The sequence below is a fragment of the Dreissena polymorpha genome, chromosome 16 (genome assembly GCF_020536995.1).
Source record: "Dreissena polymorpha isolate Duluth1 chromosome 16, UMN_Dpol_1.0, whole genome shotgun sequence".
Lineage (NCBI taxonomy): Eukaryota > Metazoa > Mollusca > Bivalvia > Myida > Dreissenidae > Dreissena > Dreissena polymorpha.
Genome location: NC_068370.1, coordinates 2,050,570 through 2,071,281, shown reverse-complemented (window position 1 = coordinate 2,071,281; position 20,712 = coordinate 2,050,570). Strand labels below are relative to the sequence as shown.

Genomic DNA, 20,712 nt, shown 5'->3' with positions numbered 1-20,712 from the left:
ATATCAGGTTCGGTGCGCGCAGATACCAAACTTTTCAAAACAACAAATCTACAGTCCAATACACGTCATAATGTAATGCGAGATCTCGAGCCGCCTACGGCAGCTCAGCGAGCTCGCTATCAAGATAAGCCGATCTTTCGAATGCTGGTTTTAATTCTTAATATAAAATCATTGAACTAGATGATGTGATACTTATATTCCAGTTAGTGATATACTGGTCTCGTAATCTGTTTTTAAGTAACGGGATAAATTAATTAGAGTTCCCAGAGTCGGGGCAAACATCGTTAAAACCGGTTTGGAAATGTATCACTTGTGTCGGACACTGATTGAGAAAAACGCTCTAGGCCACGATGTCGCACAGGTTATTTGACGCGTTTATGACAAAACACAGGGTCGAGTGTGTACACAGTTATCTCGATACCGATTTTTCCTGCTTGATGGCCCGATTTGCACGCGTTTTGCACTCTCCGGAAAACTTGTAGAGGCAAACTTTTGTTTATGTCGTCGGATAAAATAATCGCCATGTGTCCTTGTCAATTTTAAGAAATGTTAATGGAGCATCAACATACTAACACAATATCGCGTAAAGAGAAAAATAATGCATTTAATGTCATCCGTACTTTCGTTTGACAACGTTTGATAATTTCCTTCAACGATATCTATTCATACGACAAACGAACACTAAACCCGATCTTAATAAAAAAGACGATTCCGCTCGATAATATATCGTATATATTTTTTATAAACAACTGGTAACAAGATGACCTGTTAATTCTTTTCAGCTCAATTGTCTTTGATATTTGTAAATTGTTTCGTGGTGTTATTAAACAAATTAGCAGAAAACGTTAATCAATCCACACTTATATTATGTCACTATTATTTATTGTGCTGTAACATTGTATTATGTTTATGCAATACAATTTTGGACTTCGACTTGGTTTGATAACACAGTTTGTTGACGGGATTTAGTAATCATCTCTTTACCAAAGCAATTAGCGGATTAGACGAATTAGTTCAACAAGGTGATCGATCGCATTTAATCGGGTGCCGTTTGTACGGGTATACAATTAAATCGGGTGCCGTTTGTCCGGGTATACAATTAAATCGGGTGCCGATTGTCCGGGTCGACACATTTACAGGGTGCCGACTGTCCGCGTATGCAAAAAACACTGGGTGCCGATTGTCCAGGTACCGTTTGTCCGGATACCTATTTTTGTGAGTATGTATGGTATTTGTACTTGTATTGTTATTTCACTTTCAAATACGCTGTTTTAATCTTAAAGAATGTCTGTATGCTAACATTGGAAATATATTGACGTCGTGGTTGCACAGGGGTGCATAATCAATCGTTATATGAAGACGTATAATCATTAGAAATCTGTTGAATTAACGCCGAACGGGTTATGCCACCTCAAACACAAACATCATGTTAGTCAATGTATGCGACCTAATATTGACAAACTAATATCCAGAAACCTAATGAGATTTCATAGAATGTAAGTTTATAAAAAAAAAAGCTTTTGTAATCACGATTGAAATTAATTAAAGCGAACAAATTATGGCAACGGTGATTGATATAAAGATAATAACAGGTGACTGACCGATTGGTGTGGTATTTATCAGACGAGGCCGGATTAAAAGAACCGCGCAGGCTGATTCGGAGCTACGTTGACCGCATAGAAGACCAATTTTTCATAATAATAAGTCTAAAGATGGTTAGTGATAAATCAGCTGTGAATTCACAGACGCCTTTGTGGGTATTAATTAAATGTGCGTTAAGAAAAAGTTAATTGTAGAGCCAGAAATTTATTAAATCAGCCGTAAATAAATAGACGCCTTCGTGGATAATAATTAAATAATTAACAGTACATAGTTAATAATTAGTTAACTAAGAAAAAGTTAATAGTGCACCCAGAAATTTATTTAAAATGTGTCATCTTATATCTATACGAAATATGAACTTGTACATAATGATCTCATCAAGGAAAACACATTTACATATTAGCGAATGCATACAAAATGGAACAGAAAAGATCATATACGAACGTATAAATCTCACATACTAAAAGCAACACATAAATCCATTACTCAGACATTAGTTAGAGTCGAAGTATACCATACTACAGCAGAAAGATGGCCCCAACTGTACTTCATGAATCTTCGAAAGGTGATGATCTTCGGAATCCGTATAGAAGCAACTCAAGGTTCTTTCAAAACCCCGTTGGAGAGATGACAAGACGGCACGCGGTCGAAAACGTTGCTTTTTATAATAGATTGGGCGCTGGAAACAACGTCGCCTCACTCTAGATTCTTCGTTATTCATGCCGACAACGGTTAAGGTAATTAACAACACGGACGTGTGCTACATGTATTAAACTTATAATGCTAGTTTGTTTTCAATGCGTTTCAGTAACGAAGAGTAAGTAAGTTAGGATTGCTATATGTGATATTTACGCTTTTGAAACAAAAATTCCACCGGTGATCCGAATTACAACCTTAATATAGATAATTATTATTAATCCATTAACCTGTTTTAGACAACGTGCTGGAGAATGGCTTATGTCTATTCATTACTGAACACAATGTTTTTTGCTTTTTACAGGAAATAATAAGAACAGATACGATATCGGATATTTTTCTGTGGCTTTTCATGACATATTAGCACGACACCGAAGAATTCTCCAGAGAAAATACCCACATGCTATGTCATTAGTATTAATTGAAAAACAAAAACAATCATGAATTAATGTAAGACTTAATATTATGGTTTAGATGCCTCGCGTTGTCACGTATACAGCGGTTTTGTACGTGTGAAAAAGGCTTACAAGCGAAGCGACGTGGAGACAGCTTGTGGACGAGCTGGCAGCGGTACGAGCAAAACTAATTCGATACCCTGCGGGGTGTTGGCGTTACCGGAAGTGGTTCATGGAAGAACAATTCAAGGCGCTACCTGGCATAATGGTTGTAGCAATTATTTCAACATAAAATGCAAATGATTAGATCACAATGATGCTGACGTGGACACAAAACCTCTACTACTATTTTTACTGCCGCTGAAGGAAATATAAGGCGTTCTCGTGGGGATAACATTTGGCGACTGTAAAGAACGAACAACAGCCGACTACTGCCGCTGCTCCCTCATGGATAACTTGCTTGCTCTATATGAGTCGCGTTCTGAAAAAACTGGACATAATATATGTGCGTAAAGTGTCGTCCCAGATTAGCCTGTGCAGTCCGCACAGGCTAATCAGGGACGACACTTTCCGCGCTATGACATTGTTCATTTAAATACAGTCTGTTCTTAGCAAAAATCCAATTTAGGCGGAAAGTGTAGTCCCTGATTAGCCTGTGCGCACTGCACAGGCTAATCTGGGACGACACTTTCCGCACAATCATTATGCCCAGTTTTCTCAGAACTTGCTCTATATTGTCAGCTGGGTCGCGAAGACTTCCCGTTCTAGACAGCATGTGGCATTTTATTGTTTTAACTTAGTGGTAAATGATTTCATTTAACCGGTAACAGTAAATGCATGACGGTTTTGTGCATTTGTTTGTACCAGAAAAAAAGAAAGCATGAATGAACTTATATTTAAATTGAAAACGAAATATTTTCCAGTACTTAAATGTGTGAACAAAATCATAAATGAATGTCAGCACAATAAAGGACATCACCAAACATTAACACAATAACTTCATTGGTATTAACTGCAATATCATTTAAAGTTTGAATTTATGATTATCGATATAACAAACATAAAATATATCCTTAATTAGTTCGGTAACAAATCAGTATGACAAGAAGTCACAATTACCGGTACAGCTCTATGATTCTCACTTCAGCGTCACATAGGCACACGAAAATGTAAATCATTATAGATTACAGTTGGAAAAGTCGGACGTTTTATACATATATCGAATAGGAAACAAATGTTCATGACGGAAAATGCAAAAAAAAAAATATAAAAAAAATAAAAATATCGTCAATAATGTTGGTTTTCTCACGGCAATTAATGAGATGTAATACATTCGAAAACTTATCATTCGATTGGCGATTATATGAAATAGTTTAATATGGAAAATATATAGGTGTAATAAAATGATTTTATTAATATGTATGAATTTATAATAAATAAATAAAAAATATATGCGTTTTATGAAAATAGTCTTTATATATGAAAACCCGAATCTTGTACGTCCACATGTTTCGTTATAAACGCCATATGTACCCAGTTAATAGCTGGCCATACATATATACGAAGTGAATCATCGACTTCAATGGAAACCCCCTCATTATATCACGAGGTTTTTTATCGATGACAAAATACCAATTGCTGAACAATCTGACACAGGACAAGAGCCGCTAGCCACAGCACATACAACGCTGCACATTTCATTTCAAAGACTGCGGACTGCACAGGCTAATCTGGGACGACACTTTACGCACATGCATTATGCCCAGTTTTCTCAGAACGCGACTCATATGGATCAATGTCTGGGTAATACGCATCCATTAGGACTGGTTGACATTATCATCCGCTCTAGGATAGGTGGATTTGTGTTCAACCAAATAGAGCTCTCTTTCGCTCAAGTGCAGCATTTGATATATACTTTTTAAGTTGTAAGTCAAATGTGTTTTTAATGAATATGAAGTCAGAAATTAATTTTAAAAAAACAGTACTGAAATAATAAGGAAATAAAAGGTCATAAAGTCATTGAAATAATACTGTATTCCAACTTACACATACACGAAACAAGTGAAAAAACAAAACAATTTTTATGTAACCTAATCACTTAAGCTACGATTAAACTATAAACATTTAACTAATAAATATGGTACAATAGTGTAATCCTATAATTGTTTTCTGGAAATCGGTGATACAAACAAATTGACCCAAATCCGCTGAGTTATGTATTGTGATTCAAATAAACGTGACATCAAATCTGTTGTCATATTGTGAATATTCAAAAACCGCAAGTGCATATAACAGTAAAAGATTGTTTGCATCGAATTACTAGTTGACTTCATAATAAGTTGTATTGAATGTTCAATTTTATTAATTAATTAAGGTGTTATACCGTAATTATTGCAGGAAAAATTAAAACATCAATTTATGTGCATAATTTTTCAGGTTTATCTTTTAAACCGTAGTGCTAAGGTTACTAAATGTCAATAAAGAAAATAACATATACAAGTCTAAGGCATATACTAATAACTTAATATCCTGATTTGCAGATGCAACGATGTTTGAAAACAATCAGTCTTTTTGATAAGAAATTCGTTTAAATATAGTTTGACATTTAATTTGTTATTTAATTTATCCAGTCAATTAATAAGTTAGGGCCATTAAACGCTCTAACTTCAAAGGACATGATTCAAAATGAAACAGCAATCACAGATGAAATTATTTTCTTGCTGTGTTCACGCTAAATATTATATGTAGTACAGCCATATATTATATCTATTACAACCACGGGTAAATCAAACAAGTTTGCAAAGGCATAAATTATCTTATCCACCGGTTGGCAAGCAATTCATCTTCTTGTGAGTTTAAATTTTAACAATTTTATCAAACTACATGTGATGTCACTTGAAGTGACTTATTAACATATTCTTACTGGTGATACTGCAAACACAGTATTTTCATCAATTTAAATATCACTTTCGAAGAAAGATGGCAATATATCGTCAAAACTGGGGTAAATACTACTTTATTGATGTATAACTGTACTTAATAACTTTTTAATTGTAAAAATTAAATTAGATTTGTTATAACTAGAACACATTCTCGTTCATGAATAAATGGCAACAAAACAGTGAGGCTTTCGTTCCAGACATATAAAACCTATGGCGACATGGGCATAATATAACCATTGTAATCCTCAGCACACGGGCATGTCAACAATGCCCTGTCGGAAACACGTGGATGCTAGCCAGTGTTTCAGTTCGGCCTCGCGAGATTTCTTCTCCGAACTCGGGCATATGAACGAAGGCAATACGGGTTCAGTCTGGATAAGTGAATGTTTTAAACATTCTTCATTTTGTTTAATATCACCATTTTGAATTATCTGGGAATGATTCGTTACTAGGTTTTCTTTAACCATGTCTGGACCTTCTTTAGCATTTAAATCTTGCAGTGATTTTTCAAACGCATTTTTCATTTCCTGCTTTGAGTCGGCCGCAAGAGCAGTTTGTTTATTACTATCAGCGGCATTCTTCGAAGATGTCTTTAAATTGGCAGCTGCTTTAGGGTCCGCTTTGACAACATTTGCAGCTGCCTTTGGGTCCGCTTTGACAACATTTGCAGTCTGGGTTTTTTGTTGACCCTGTGCGCTGACATTCTTGACAGTTGCGTTATTTTCAGTTTGTAACACATCTTCCTGAATCTCCAACTCGTCTCGTTCTGATTGGTCACTGGATACCGTGGCGTCATCGACCCAGCAGTGCGGACCTTTCAGGATCAATTTCACTTTAACTGGTTCCGGTTCCGGTTCTGGTTCAACTTGTTTGCCTCGTCTGTAAATGACATAATAATTATCATCATGGCATAATTAGTATATAATTATACAATTAATTAAAATACATGTATAACAAAACGTACAGATGTATAGTATTGTACTAAAATACGTGTAATGAAGGAACAAGACAGTCGATACACAAAAACAAATATTTATGAAATAAAGTTCGAACATACTATGATAGATGAACAAGAAGTATCATACAATACACATGGTAAATTAACAGGAAATAACAGGATTAGCACTGTACGTAGCATTTAAATCGTTCGAATGTAAAGGTTAATGTGGACAATCGAACATTAACCAATGCTTTGTCCGCAGCAAATAATAAAGCACAATTGGTATGTTACATGCGTCGAAACTTAAAAAAAAGTTATTTGTAGTCCAAAAACAATCTTTTAAATTATTTTTTTTTACAAATTAGTAGCTTATTCTTATAAACAAATATGTCCAACTAAAAAACACCAGTGTGTATAGAGTTCCAGTTAATTCATAGATCTCTAAACTTTAAAAGGCCATACTAAGTCTTTAATGCATGTGCGTGAATTGTCGTCCCAGATCAGCCTGTGCAGTCCGCACGAGCTTATTAGGGACGAACTTTCCGCTTAGCTGATTTTCTTGAAATTAAAAATTCAATAAAGGCGGAAAGTGTCGTTCAAAGAAAGTCTCTTGTTAGCAAAAATCAAGTTTAGGTGGAATGTGTCGTCCCTGATTAGCCTGTGCGAACTGCACAGGCTATTCTGGTACGATACTTTACGCACATGCATTAAACTCCCTTTTCTCAGGGCGCGGCTCATTTAAACAAATAAGATTTCTCTGCGTACAAATAAACATCAATTGTTCAAAGTTGTATTCTGGATTTAAAATTAGTGTGTATATATGGCAAACCAATACACAAATGTAATTTTAAAAAGTTTATACACAACCATTTAAATGATAACTTTAACAGATTGTCACAAAGTTCTAAGCGTTTTTTTTTCTAGGTGTAGTTTTATGCGAAAAAATTGCAAGCAGGCGAGAACTGTATTTAAAGACGAAACTATACTATATAGGGCGGCTAAAATGAACTAAGTTAGTATTTTTAAAACTGAGTAAAATCGATCTGGTTCCTCTCTCTGAATATGCAAACATCATGCACATTGTTGAAGCGACTACTTGAAATAGAGTCAACAATTGATTTGGATATCGAATTCAGATAGCTGAGTTCGAGTGGAAATAAATATCTAACTGAAATGGCTTCTGGGCAGATAAAAAAAAACGCAATTGAATAATGAAAGAAATAATCCTCGTTCTGGGAAAACCGGGTTTAATGCATTTCGTTAAGTGTCGTCCCTGATAAGCCTTTGCGGACTTCATGGGCTAACCTTGGACGACACTTTATACACACGCGTTAGACCCCGTTTTCCCACAGCAACAAATAACTTCAATTCGGTTACGGATATTCAAACTTTGCAACGACTTTAAAAAACAATATTGAGTTGCTTAGGTGAGTTAGTTCAGTTTAAAGCGTCTTTGCATAAAATAATAAATACATAAATACATTCTAAATCGCCGTAAATTCGTAACACAATGCCCAGTGGTTAAATATAGATCAGATGTGTAAGCGTAGACGTCTTCGTAAAAAATAATATAGTAGAATATATGTAAGATATTTTAATAACGCTACAGAAACCCAAAAATAATTTTAAGGAGGAAATTCGTGTAATATCCGCTAGTTTTTTTTAACCCATTTATGCATAGCGTCTAGAAAAAAGGCCTCGGCAAACAGCGTAGACCCAGATGAGACGCCGCATCATGCGGAATTTCTGTAAAAAATATTCTAAATATAAAAATTAATATATAGACATCCCTAATTTTGGTAATAAATTGAGCCAATTGTGAAGGATGGAGAGTCCACTAGGCATAAATGGGTTAAAATAACTATTGTACGTAAAAGGAAGACCATTAGTAACAACGGAACGTCACAGCTTCTATAAAATACCACACTAAGGTCGTACTGGTGTATTATGTGACAGAGTTCCCAGTTAGCGGGATCACATTATAAATACCAAAAAAATATAACTGAGGGGTAAAATGTGAGTGAATGAGAAATTTATAAATATTCTAAAAAGGAAGAAACCACTCGTGAAAGTCTGATTAAATAGTTCATAAAAGGCCACTATAATTGAGCCGCGTTCCCGGAGAACTAGGCTTAAAGCATATACGTAAAGTGTCGTCCCAGATTAGCCTGTGCAGTCCGCACAAGCTTATCAGGGACGACACTTTCCACTTAGCTGGATTTTCGCTAACAGGATACTTACTTTAAATTAAAAATCAAATAAAGACGGAAAGTGTCGTCCTTGATTAGACCGTAAGGATTGCACCATCTTGCTAATATAGAACGACACTTTATCCGCACATTCATTATGTCCAGTTTTTCGAGAGAGCGGCTAACTTATAACCATAAATATAATAGGCTATTCAAAGGGCTGTTGGTGTATGATATATTAATAATCGTAACACTAGGAAAACAAAACGTGAGTGTCTGATTACAAAGTTCACTCTTACTCCTCTACTTTCTCCTCCTGCTTAAATCTGCAAAATGGTAAAATATTCAATCTATTAAAATCAGCAAACTATAAGAAAAATAAGTTTTTACTGTATTTTAACCACTTTTAAAACAAATATGTTCAGTAAATCAAAATGTTCAACGGCAAACGTTATGCATCCGTTCGTGGGAGTCAGTTAGCCTTCGTTGCCCAAAACTGGTTGCATGCATGCAGTAGACCTTTTTAATGGTCTACTTTACAATAAATATTGGTCGACAGTGATCGTAGACAGATTCGCTCATGTTAAAAATCATATGAAATGCGGTACATGCACAATATAGGTGCAAAAAATACAATAGGACCGTGTCCTGTGAAAAGTGGGTTTAATGCATGTGCGTTAAGTTTCGTCCCAGATTAGCCTGTGCTGTCCGCACAGGCTAATCAGGGACGACACTTTCTGTCTAAACTATATTTTTGCTAAGAAGAGACTTTCTATAGCGAAAAAAAACATACAAGCGGAAAGTGTCGTCCCTGATTAGCCTGTGTGGACTTCGCACGCTAATCTTTGACGACACTATACGCACATACATTAAACCCCCTTTTCACAGAGCACGGTCTTATTCAACTTAGAAGGACTTACCTGACAATATTACAAATTCAAACCATCAACAGCACTTTACATCAGGGAGCAAAGTAACACTTCTTATTACGTAGACTTGTATCAAAAACAATTTGGTTTTTCAGTAATAATCATTTGAACTAAGGAAAATAACAATGCGTTACAATTGCAAAACGCATGAATAATTTGGAGTGTATCTGATGTTTTCGTTATATATCTTGGCAATACATTTATCTTTTATGTAAAGTATACATGCCGTGTAAAACAGTGCGGTTGCTATCTCGAGTCTATATTGGGTACACTTTTATATTCTTTTCTTCTTATTATTCTGGCGCTCATCAACATTATGTTGCCCTTATTGTATACCTTGTATACTTGGGTGTAAATAAAAAGTTGTTCTGTTCTGTTCTGTTAACAAGTCCCTTTAATATAACAAATTAAGTTTACATAACCAAACCTTTCTATATTTATCAGTTAATTACACAAATTGGAACATTGTGCTTGACAAAACTGTCAATTATATGATAAATATCTGGCAAATATTTAATAATTATTTTAATGGACACCAGGTGATCACGCATTTGTATAAGTTCCGTCGGTGAGTAATTCATAAAATTGTATTGAAAGTACGAGTAATTAAAGTAACATTACTATTCAAAATCAACGAAACTTTCGTACAATTGTTCGTAAAATAAACTTAACCAAAAAATCAGTTTTCCTTATGGCAATTGCCGAAATTTCAACGTCAGATGTGGTCTGGTAAAATAGATGTTTGTAGATAAAAAATGCTAGTTTTAATTAATGTTTGCATATCTATTCATACGACACATGAACATTTAAACTGTGTTCGTGTGTCGTATGAATAAATATATTCGCGGAAATTAATTGTGGTCACAAATAAATAAAAACGAGCATTTTGTATCTTCAAAAATCTATGTAATCATATCACATCTAGCGTTGAAATGTTGGCTATTGCTATAAGGAACACTGATTGTTAAGGTGTTAACTTTATTTTACGAGATACTTAAAGAATTTGTCGTTGATTTTGAGCGTTATACAGACTTTAAGTGAAAATTGAGTCGTTATTAAATTTAAGTTCAAATCTATCGGAGCTGAATAGAGTCTTAAGTAATGCTATGTCACGGTTTTTGTATGTCAAACATTGAGTATATTGATGTAATGAGAGAATAATTTATCTTTATCAATAAACTTGAAGGCTTGGGAAATCGTATCAACCAATGTTTGCGCGGTTATTATTTTATTGGCTATAGTATATCAATGATTGAGATCTTATATACTGCCGCAAGATTTTCATACACGATAAAATCTAGTACAAATAAGCGTATTGTAATTTTGTTATGCCAAGACAATTGGAAATACATGTTTTTGTTTTGTATATTTATATTGCTTGACTTTTTACGTATTATGTTGTATTTTTTGCACAGAAAATGACTACGTGCGCACAGAAACATGTTACTTAATAAGCAATTCGCACTTGACTTAAAACAAGTTTTTTTTACAAACAAAGTTAAAGTAATTGCAAGGAATGACATGTTTTCACTTATGGCGAAACTATGTTAATTACGCCACTTTTTATTCCATTGAACCAATTTTAGTATATATCTAATGCTTTTAATATTTGGCTTGAAGAATCAAACATATTGAGGCTAAGTGCGTAGAAACGCGCACGTGACTTGGTGGCCATTGATTGATCCGTTTTGTCGGTCCGCTTACGCTGCTAAATCGATAACTAAGTAGATGTGCGTCACGTTCTGGTAAAACTGGGACTAATGCATGTGCGTAATGTGCCGTCCCAAATTAGTCTGTGAAGTCCACACAGGCCAATCAGGGACGAAACTCTCCCCTTTTATGGACTTTTTTTCTTAAAGAAATTCTCTTCTAAACGCCAAACCAGTTTTAGAAAGTCGTCCGCACAGGCTAATCTGGATCGACACTTTACGCACATGTTTTCCCAGAATGAGGCTCATGTGTACCGATGCCTGATCGCGCAATGGCGCTGTTTGGTCAGGGGCTACCCTGTCCGCTACAATGACACTCATGGTTTCATAGCCTCCATAGCGGGCATGTTAACTATTGACCAGACTTCGCACATTTATTTATTTTTCTAATAAACTTATGAAGTTAACGTTCATTTTTATAAAACAATCTTTAAAAAAGCTGATTTTCTGGTTGAGTTGTAAGTTATTTTCATGCGATTTATCCTTCAATTTACGAAACACAATTACAAAAGAAGTGATGCGCATATAAATAGTCTACACCCTTTTCTTTTCGGTTTTTTTTTATCTTGTTTATTTATTTTGCAGATTTCTGTTGAACTGCATAGAAACCCATGCGAAAGACACAAAATCTTACCGGACACGAAGTCCGACAGTTTCGGGAATATTCTCAGCAAATTGTATCGGATTTGTCCGAGGTCCGACGTCTTTCGCATGTTGCTGCACAGGCTTATCGGGGATGGCACTTAACGTACGTGCATTAAGCCAAGATTTTTTTTCTAAGAACAAAGTTAAAATCTGTACAAATGTCTCAGGCAATAAATAACCCCATATGAATGATGTTTTTATTAATGCGTTGTTATTTAATAATAACCGTACACATGTGAATATTTAATGTACCAACGTAATTGAAATATTTTATTATTTAGTTTTACATTTTGACAGTCGTGATAAACTGAATGCCGATAAAGATCTTTAGAATTTAATGCAAATGCATGTTTCAGATCACCCCGATTTACAGACCCTGTCACGTTTCAATACAGCACGTCCTCTTTAATAAAAGATTCTTACAAATATATCATGTCTTTGAAAGATAATTTCTTTTGAATCTGTATACCGCAAGCAACAGTCAATGAATGCCTTGATAGCTATCCCGGATTGTAAATATAATATCTCCATAGACAGGTCGCTTGTAAGGGAGATAACGAAATATATGTATAAGCTTAATGAAGATGTTCCATAATCAAGTCTCCTCCATTCGACATACATAAATGCTGCTCCGACTGTTGTTGATTATATATTTTGTATACGAATATTATATTTATTAATCCAAATAAAATGTGATTTTATTTCATTAACCGAATGGTCAAACAAACTTGCTGGCAGACCAAAGAAGGGTACAACAGCCTAGTTGTCAGCCCAAACAAAAAATTACGACCGCCTAGTCAAACCGACACAAAGGTTACGAACGACTAGTTGCTAGCCTTAACTAAAGGTTATGACCGACTGGTTGCTAGCCGAAACTAAAGGTTACGATCGACTAGTTGCTAGCCCAAACTAAAGGTTACGATCGTCAAGTTAATAGCCAAAACTTAAGGCTACGACCGACTAGTTGCTAGCCCAAACCAAATGTTATGACCGACTAGTTTCGATCCGAAACCAAAGGTTAAGACCGACTAATTGATAGCCCAAACAAAAGGTTACGACTGACTAGTTGCTAGCACAAACTAAAAGTTACGACCGACTAGCTGCTAGCTTCAACTAAAGGCTACGACAACCTAGTCAGACCAAAACAGAGGTTACAACCGACTAGTTTTCAGACCAAACCCGATGTTTTGACGGACTAATTGTCATACCCAATCAGAGGTTACAACCGACTAGTTGTCAGACAAAACCAAAGGTTATAAACGACTAGTTTCAATCCAAACCGAAGGATTAAGCCCAAGTCTCACAATTGCCGGAAGATACCCGGTTCATCCCGTTTTGCTAAGGCCGGTCGACCGGCGAGAACCGGGATGATTCGTATTTTTTTAACTCGGTCACACTATTTCCAGGTGCCGCCCCGGTTGAAGCCGGTCAACAGCCCGAAAGAGTCCCGGTCAACCCGGGCTGGCTACGGTTGATCCCGGTGAAGCCCCGTCAGAGCCCCGGTTGTCGCCGGTTATGCCCCGGTTGATCCCGGGGAAAGCCGGCAGCGTCCCGGCAGAGCCCCGGTATACCGTAACGCCGCCGGCACTCACCGGGGCTATACCGGCATCAGACCCCGGCAGAGCTATGGCAACGCCCCGGTTTAATCCCGGTCGTCGCCGGTAATGCCCCTCGCGGAGTCCCGGCGAATGCCGGTGGCGTCCCGGCAGAGCGCCGGTTTACTTATGTACCGTAGCTATACCGGGACTCTGCCGGCATTCACCGGGGCTCCACCGGGACGTTGGCGTAGCTCTGCCGGGGTCTGTATGGGCCCCGGTGGAGCTACGATGCCGTCCCAGTTGTTCCCGTTGCCGTCCCGGTTGTTCCCGGTGCCACGCCGGTCGTTGTCGGTCCTTCCCGGTGACTCTCGGTTCATCCCGGAGGTATTAAACATTTTAATACTTTCCCGGTGGAGCCCTGGTTGTCCCCGGTTTATCCCGGTGGAGCCCCGGTTCATCCCGGTAGATGCAGGATCACGCACCGGGGCTCCGCCGGCATCATAGTGAGACTGGGCCTTAACAACCGTCTAGTTGTAAGACCGAACCAGAGGTTACAACCGACTTGTTTTAGACCAGACCAAAAGGTAACAGACGACTAGTTGTCACACCAAACCAGAGGGTACAACCGACTAGTTTTCTTACCAAACCAGTGATTTCAAACGAAACAAAGGTTACGACCGACTATATGAGAGACCAAACCAAAGACTACATCCGACTAGTTGCCAAACCAAATAATCGGTAATCAACGATTAGATACCAGACTAAACCAAAGATACTAGTAACAAGCTAATAGATGCATGAACACACCAAAGGTTAACAACCGACTAACTGCCAGACCGTTCTGTCAACTTGTTAGCCGACAAACACAGTAATCCAGGTAGACAAAAATGAAATCAATACACTTACTGACCAATCGACCAAACAAACTGCTATCATGTTCTAATCGATATAACCCATGATCTTACAAACGAAGAACTTATGTGAGATTAGTTCACACACAACGTTTAATCGCTGTAAGAACACTTCAATGGCACCAATAAACTGCTTGAATGCATTCATTATAACAATGTTTAACTACTGAGTTTAAATATTGTCCTTTTAAATGGTATTGCGTTGTTTGAAAACATCGATTATTGTACAAACATGCAGAATTTCGATGATCATACATGTATAATGTTTTCAAATAATAACACCAGTTTGGTACTGATAACTCTTACAAGCAGTGTTTGAATGTTTTTAACCCTTTGCATGCTGGGAAATTTGTCGTCTGCTAAAATGTCGTCTGCTAAATGTCTAAAATTAGCATTTTCTTCGATGTTTTTTTTTCAAAGAATACTATCCGAATTGAATACAGTTTGAATCCTGATGAGACGCCACGTTTTGTGGCGTCTCATCTGGATCCAAACAGTTTGCAAAGGCCTTTAAAATTCGGTTCACTGGAAGGGTTAATACATACATGGCTCACAATACCTCGATATCCGTTTAACCTTTAAAATCACAATAAAACTATGCGTACCTCACTGATAACTTGCAAGGCGGAGGGTCTGGCTTCTTCACTTCCGGTGGAGGCGGCGGGGGTGCTTCCGTTAACTCCTCGCTTTCGGACTCCGATGTCGTCTCGTCAAGAGAAACCAGTCTCAACTGACAGGGTGTATTAGCTGGAAGGAGACCTCTCCTTTGAACGAGAGAACCCGGGCGCGATGAATGATCTAAAGGTTTGAAATCTGGACCAATGGAGAGACTTCTCTCGTCAAAGTCATCAAAAGGGTCCCTTGTTGTGTCGTCATCATTATCTGTGTACATAGAGAGCATGGACGTCAGGTTTGATCTCCCATTTAGGTCAGAGTAATATTTTTCGTTTATGTCATCTAACGGTACAAATATGACTTCACTTCCAGCGACGAGAGAATTACTGAGTATCGAATCAGACCTAGAATTATTTACACCATTTACACTTTGAAGTCTAAAACTTTGATTTTTATCGTGTAGTGTTGATCGTATACTTAGACAGGAGCTAGATCGGTCGTGATGAAAGCGAGTTTCCGGTTCCGGGACAGTTCGTATACGAATTGCGTTCAGGGTACGCCGTCGGCAGCGGTTAAGGGCGCTCTCGTCCGCTGTTGGACCATTACACCAGACATCCGGTCGATGAGAAGCTTCCAATTTTGATCGAGAGTTTAACCTCATATTCCTTTCTTCATTAACCCTATGTCGACTTGTTAATTCTCTTTGAGTCGGTTTTGTTTTCATCTGGTTTGCGTTCTTGACGGAAAATTCGAACATTTGTTTGCTATAATCACGTAGTGAACCACTGTCATTCCTCACGTTGTTGATTCTTTGTCTAGCGTCCCTTTTCTCAGCCCGAAACCCCAGGGCGGACCTCACTGCGTCCTCTCGCCCGTGGGGCATGGGAAAGTTGTCGAGGGTCCGGTTTTCGAACGCTGGGGCAAACTTTTTGTATTTAATGTTTCTGTTGCTCGTTTGCCTCCCTGAGAGCGCTATCTTCCTTAAATCCTTGGTAGTGACGAAATAATCCTTAGAGTTCATCCTTGACAAATGAAGACTCTGCAAATGCTCCGCTTCAAAGTCGCTACAGTTCCTTTCATAGTAAATGTTCCACTGTCGTTTAACCAAATCGACCTACAACTTCGTTATGAGGCTTTATAATGAATTTGAATAGCGTATTAAAAGTTTAATTTCCATTCCAGCGCCGCTCTGTAAACTAACGACACACATTAATTTAACCGGCAGAGAACGTAGTGCGCTAATATGTAATTTGGTTTAAATCTAAAATCTGTATCGAGCTGAAATGTTTAATATCGACTGCGTATGGTAGCTACCCTAACAAACCTTCTGTTATTCGCGAGTACTTCGGAAGAATCGACAATGGTCAACTATTGAACCTTAATGTGTTTATCACAATGTATTGAGCATTTACGAATTTTGAGGAACAAACAAGCCAACGTTACAAGCACTTGATCATGTTTACATCATTCGTCTAATGTTTCATATTGTATTACATTTTGTAACAATATATTACCGAACAAAAGATATTTATCTATTTTCTGTTTTCTTATACTTCAGCAAAACATGAACATATTTAATAATCATGATAAAACGTTGGGTCCGTTTACAAAGAATTCGCGTATTGATGATTTTCAACGGATAGATTGTGTGAGCGTGCCTTCCTTGAGATAAAGACACATAATTGAATGAAGGTTAAAACATGACTTTATTTGATATCGTTTGTTAGTAAACACCGTTAGTTACGTAATGATTTGGAATCACTAGGGTGAAAACCATTAGTTATTTATTACCCAACTTATCAATTTATTCTAAAAAATGCACCGACTGGTATAAAACAAATGTGCCAATATACTTATAATTGAATCGCATAATACGTGAATGTGTTACTTGTTAAACCCATTTATGCCTAGTGGACTCTCCCATCCTTCTAAATTGGATCAATTTATTTCCAAAAAAGGGATGTCTAGTATTTTTATTTCTATATTTAGAATATTTCTTTCAGAATTTCTTTAAGCGAACAGCGCAGACCCAGATGAGACGCCGCATCATGCGGCGTCTCATCTGGGTCCTCGCTGTTTGCCAATTCCTTTTTTCTAGACGCTAGGCATAAATGGGTTAAAGATTTTAGCCGTGCAATTCACGCTGACACAATATTGGTTTTAGTTCGTGTGTTGTGAACGATGTAATCTGTGCGAGTCTGAAATAACTATAATTATGTATGTTTTATTAAATTATATTGCATTTGTCACATGTATTTTCAAACATTAAAGGTTTTGGTTAAACAAGTGTTTGGTTTCGATTGTCTTCAGTTTTCATAAGGATTTAATGATATGGTCGTTATATTTTTTTTTACTTTTTCAGGTAATAATCTTCATATTAAACTATCAATAATAATAACAAACATGTCCCTTTAAATTTTGATGATTTCATATACGTTTTGTTGTACAAATACAGCCTACTATGGATTCATTGGTCATTTAATGACAATTAACATTTATACCGACAATGACTTGTATAAATAATAGCAAATACGGTCAATGCATTCTGGCCTGAAACACACGTCGGATTTCCTGTCATCTCCATAGTGGATGCTAATGGTATCGGTAACCTGTAGTGATCTTACCAAAACTTGTAATTAACCGAACAGCGCGTTTGCTAGAGACAGTTCCGTTATTCTTTGATTTGCCTCTGTGCTGGTGTTTTTCAGGCGTAGATGTTTAACACAGGATAAAACTTTAATGACCTGTTTCAACAGCCAATAAATGTTGAAGAAATTTCCGGTCAGTAAGCCGGAATGAAAAACTGAAATGTTTGCATTGGTTTAAAAACACCAACCTGAAGAAAGTAGTAAACGTTTTACCTTACTTAAAAAGTGTTAAATCATGACATGAAAAACTTGTTGACTATCTTTGTTATGAAGTATAGCGTTCATGAAGTACGCCGTTTCGGAAAATTCCCAATACTTGTAGACATGTTAATACGACACATTGACACATTTTTTTGCAATCGTGATACTTTCGACTATCTCCAGAATTCTCAGAATAAATAATCGTCTCCTGATCCAGAGTTTTTTTTGTTTCAGCAACTTGTACGAGTGTACGTGTCGGTATCGATCGAAATGTAAATATCACAGCCTAATTTGGTTGTATTGTTAGGGCGCATAAATTATGTTAATGTCTTCTTAAACACGTATTATATGTAACATATTCATTTGCAAATTTATATAAAGTGCATTGATAAAACACATTTGTTTTGGTGTATTGTAATCGTATGAACTTAACATCGAGATATTGAGTGAGTATTATTATTTATTTTCATTTTTATCTGTTGACAACGTTTGGTATCGTATATGAAATATGTAAACTAAAAGTAATTTACAAAAATCGAACCAACTCATCCACAATATTATCTCTTAATCATGGCTATATGCGTGCATTCCGTGTAAATGTATTAACGGACGTGATAATTTCTGTTCCAGGATTAATATTGATAATACAAGCCCATTCTTCATTATATACCGGTAAGTTAGTATTTTCTTAGGAGCAACATTGACATGTTTTTTTTTAAGAATGAATAAATTGTACTTTAAAAAAAGTATATATATTATCAGTGTAACTAGAGGAATAAACAGTATGTTACCATCAGAAACAGCTGAGTAAAGATAACCTTTATCACGACAGACCAGCTCTATTGATCGTAACTTGTCCGTGCTCGACCTTGATAATACTCGGAAAGGAGATAATGTTACCATAGGGGTTGAATATAGATTAGCAAATATGAGTAATTAAACTGCTCAAAGCAAATATTATGTGTATTTCATACGCCAACTTGACAAATAATCGAAAATCAAAAAATCTATTCAGTTTGAACTATTAAGAAACATTTTTATATATTTCCTCGTATGACCAAGATTGGGTTTCTTAAATCAAACGGTATATTATTTCGTTTTCAGCGGAAAAACAGAAGACCTTCAAAGTCGGAATGTACGTAGCATGAACGAAATGTGTAAATGTATAAACAATACCAAAAAACAACAGATAAATAATTGAGGAACAGGTACCTTGTCAGGATATAAATTATAGTCATGTCTTACAGCGACATCAAATGGACCAAAATCCTAACACAAAATTGACATATGTTAACAACACAAGTACTTTGTTCATTGTACATTATAATTGTATTAAAGGGGCCTTTTTACGTTTCGGTGAATTGACAAATTTGAAAAAAAATGTTTTAAATATATGCAACTTTTTGTTGTAGCTATAATATTTGTGAGGAAACAGTAATATTTACCATGCTCTTAAATATCCATTAAATGCATCTTTTGACGATTTAAAAGCCTGAAAATTATAAAGTGTTGCAATGCGAAACGATTTAATAATTTGGACTGGAGAGCTTTATAGTTTTCTTTATATTTTGTGACACTATGAAATTTGCTTATATATAGTATAAAATTAATAACTGATTGTTTGAGCGCTGAATGCCGAGTGGTCAAAGCGATAGTCATTAACCCCTATGTAAGTGGTTCAAGTCCAGTTGAGGGCTACTTTTTTTTTATTCTTGTTTTTACAAGAGCTTTTTAGATCCAATGTTTACATTTATCAAAATAAAGCATTAAATGACAAACTTCAATACATGCAAAATCTGTGACAAGGCCCCTTTAAACACAATGCAATTCAGCACTAAGGTTACTTTTCTATCGCGCATTAAGATATAGATATAAGATAAACAACTTACATTTAAAAATGAATATGACATGCATGTGAAATTCAATAGTTTAGTTTCGACAACTTACATTTTAAACTGTATATGACATGCATGTGAAATTCGATAGTTTCGTAAAATGTTTAAAAATATAAATGCATGGATGGTATATTAATTGGACAACACTTTCCGCCTAAATGTAATTTACTCTACGCAGAAATTCCGTATAGCGAAAAAAAAACACTATAAAAATACCATACACGTGGAAAGTGTCGTCTCTTATTTGCCTGTGAGGACTTCACAGGCAAATCTTGAATGTCACTACGGAAATGCTTTAAGCCCCGTTTTCCCAGAGTTAGGCCCATTTGCAGCATACCAACACATACCAACACATACCAACACATACCAACACATACCAACACATACCAACACATACCAACACACCTTTTAATTGATATGTGATAATAAAAGGATGATCAATATCCTGATAAAGGCCATTTTTGTAAAACTTAAAGTATAATTTTGGAAGTCACGGTCTTCATTATCTACATGGAAAATATGTATTTTTTTATTTACATTTTATAATTGACATATTTAATAACAACAACTGCCATAGATGAGATTCACATGGTCAATAATCTATACAGTACACATGCTTGACACACAGACACTGCACCGCTCGTTTATGTTACAAGTTTTCTTAAGTAGCGTCCGTCCGTCCGTCAATATGTTTGTCAGTATGTCTGTTGGTCACAAAAGAGGGACATCAAGCTGTTTAAGAAAATGAATTTATATTGGGTTTATTACTAGTACTTTACAATTTGATTTATAACTAAAGTGCATTCTGCTTTATAGTGGTTTTAATATACATGTAGTATGTACCCTATGTTATAAAA

The 20,712-nt window shown here is 36.3% G+C and overlaps 1 protein-coding gene across 4 annotated transcripts in view; it reads right to left on the bottom strand.

The window, feature by feature from the left end:
• Positions 1 to 4,709: 4,709 nt before the first annotated feature.
• LOC127861853 (uncharacterized) overlaps positions 4,710 to 20,712 on the bottom strand; it is a 34,867-nt gene continuing 18,864 nt past the window's right edge. Inside the window, exons 1-3 of one of the 4 annotated variants that reach the window (XM_052400566.1) lie at positions 15,102 to 16,747; positions 9,064 to 9,090; positions 4,710 to 6,514 (exon numbers count right to left, since the gene is read on the bottom strand). In XM_052400566.1, coding sequence (XP_052256526.1) covers positions 5,881 to 6,514; positions 9,064 to 9,090; positions 15,102 to 16,132 — 1,692 coding nt within the window. In that variant the 5' untranslated portion in view covers positions 16,133 to 16,747 and the 3' untranslated portion in view covers positions 4,710 to 5,880. Of the gene's footprint in view, positions 6,515 to 9,063; positions 9,091 to 15,101; positions 16,748 to 20,712 lie in introns of those variants that run through there. The other 3 variants (XM_052400568.1, XM_052400567.1, XM_052400569.1) reach the window with 3 other exon arrangements.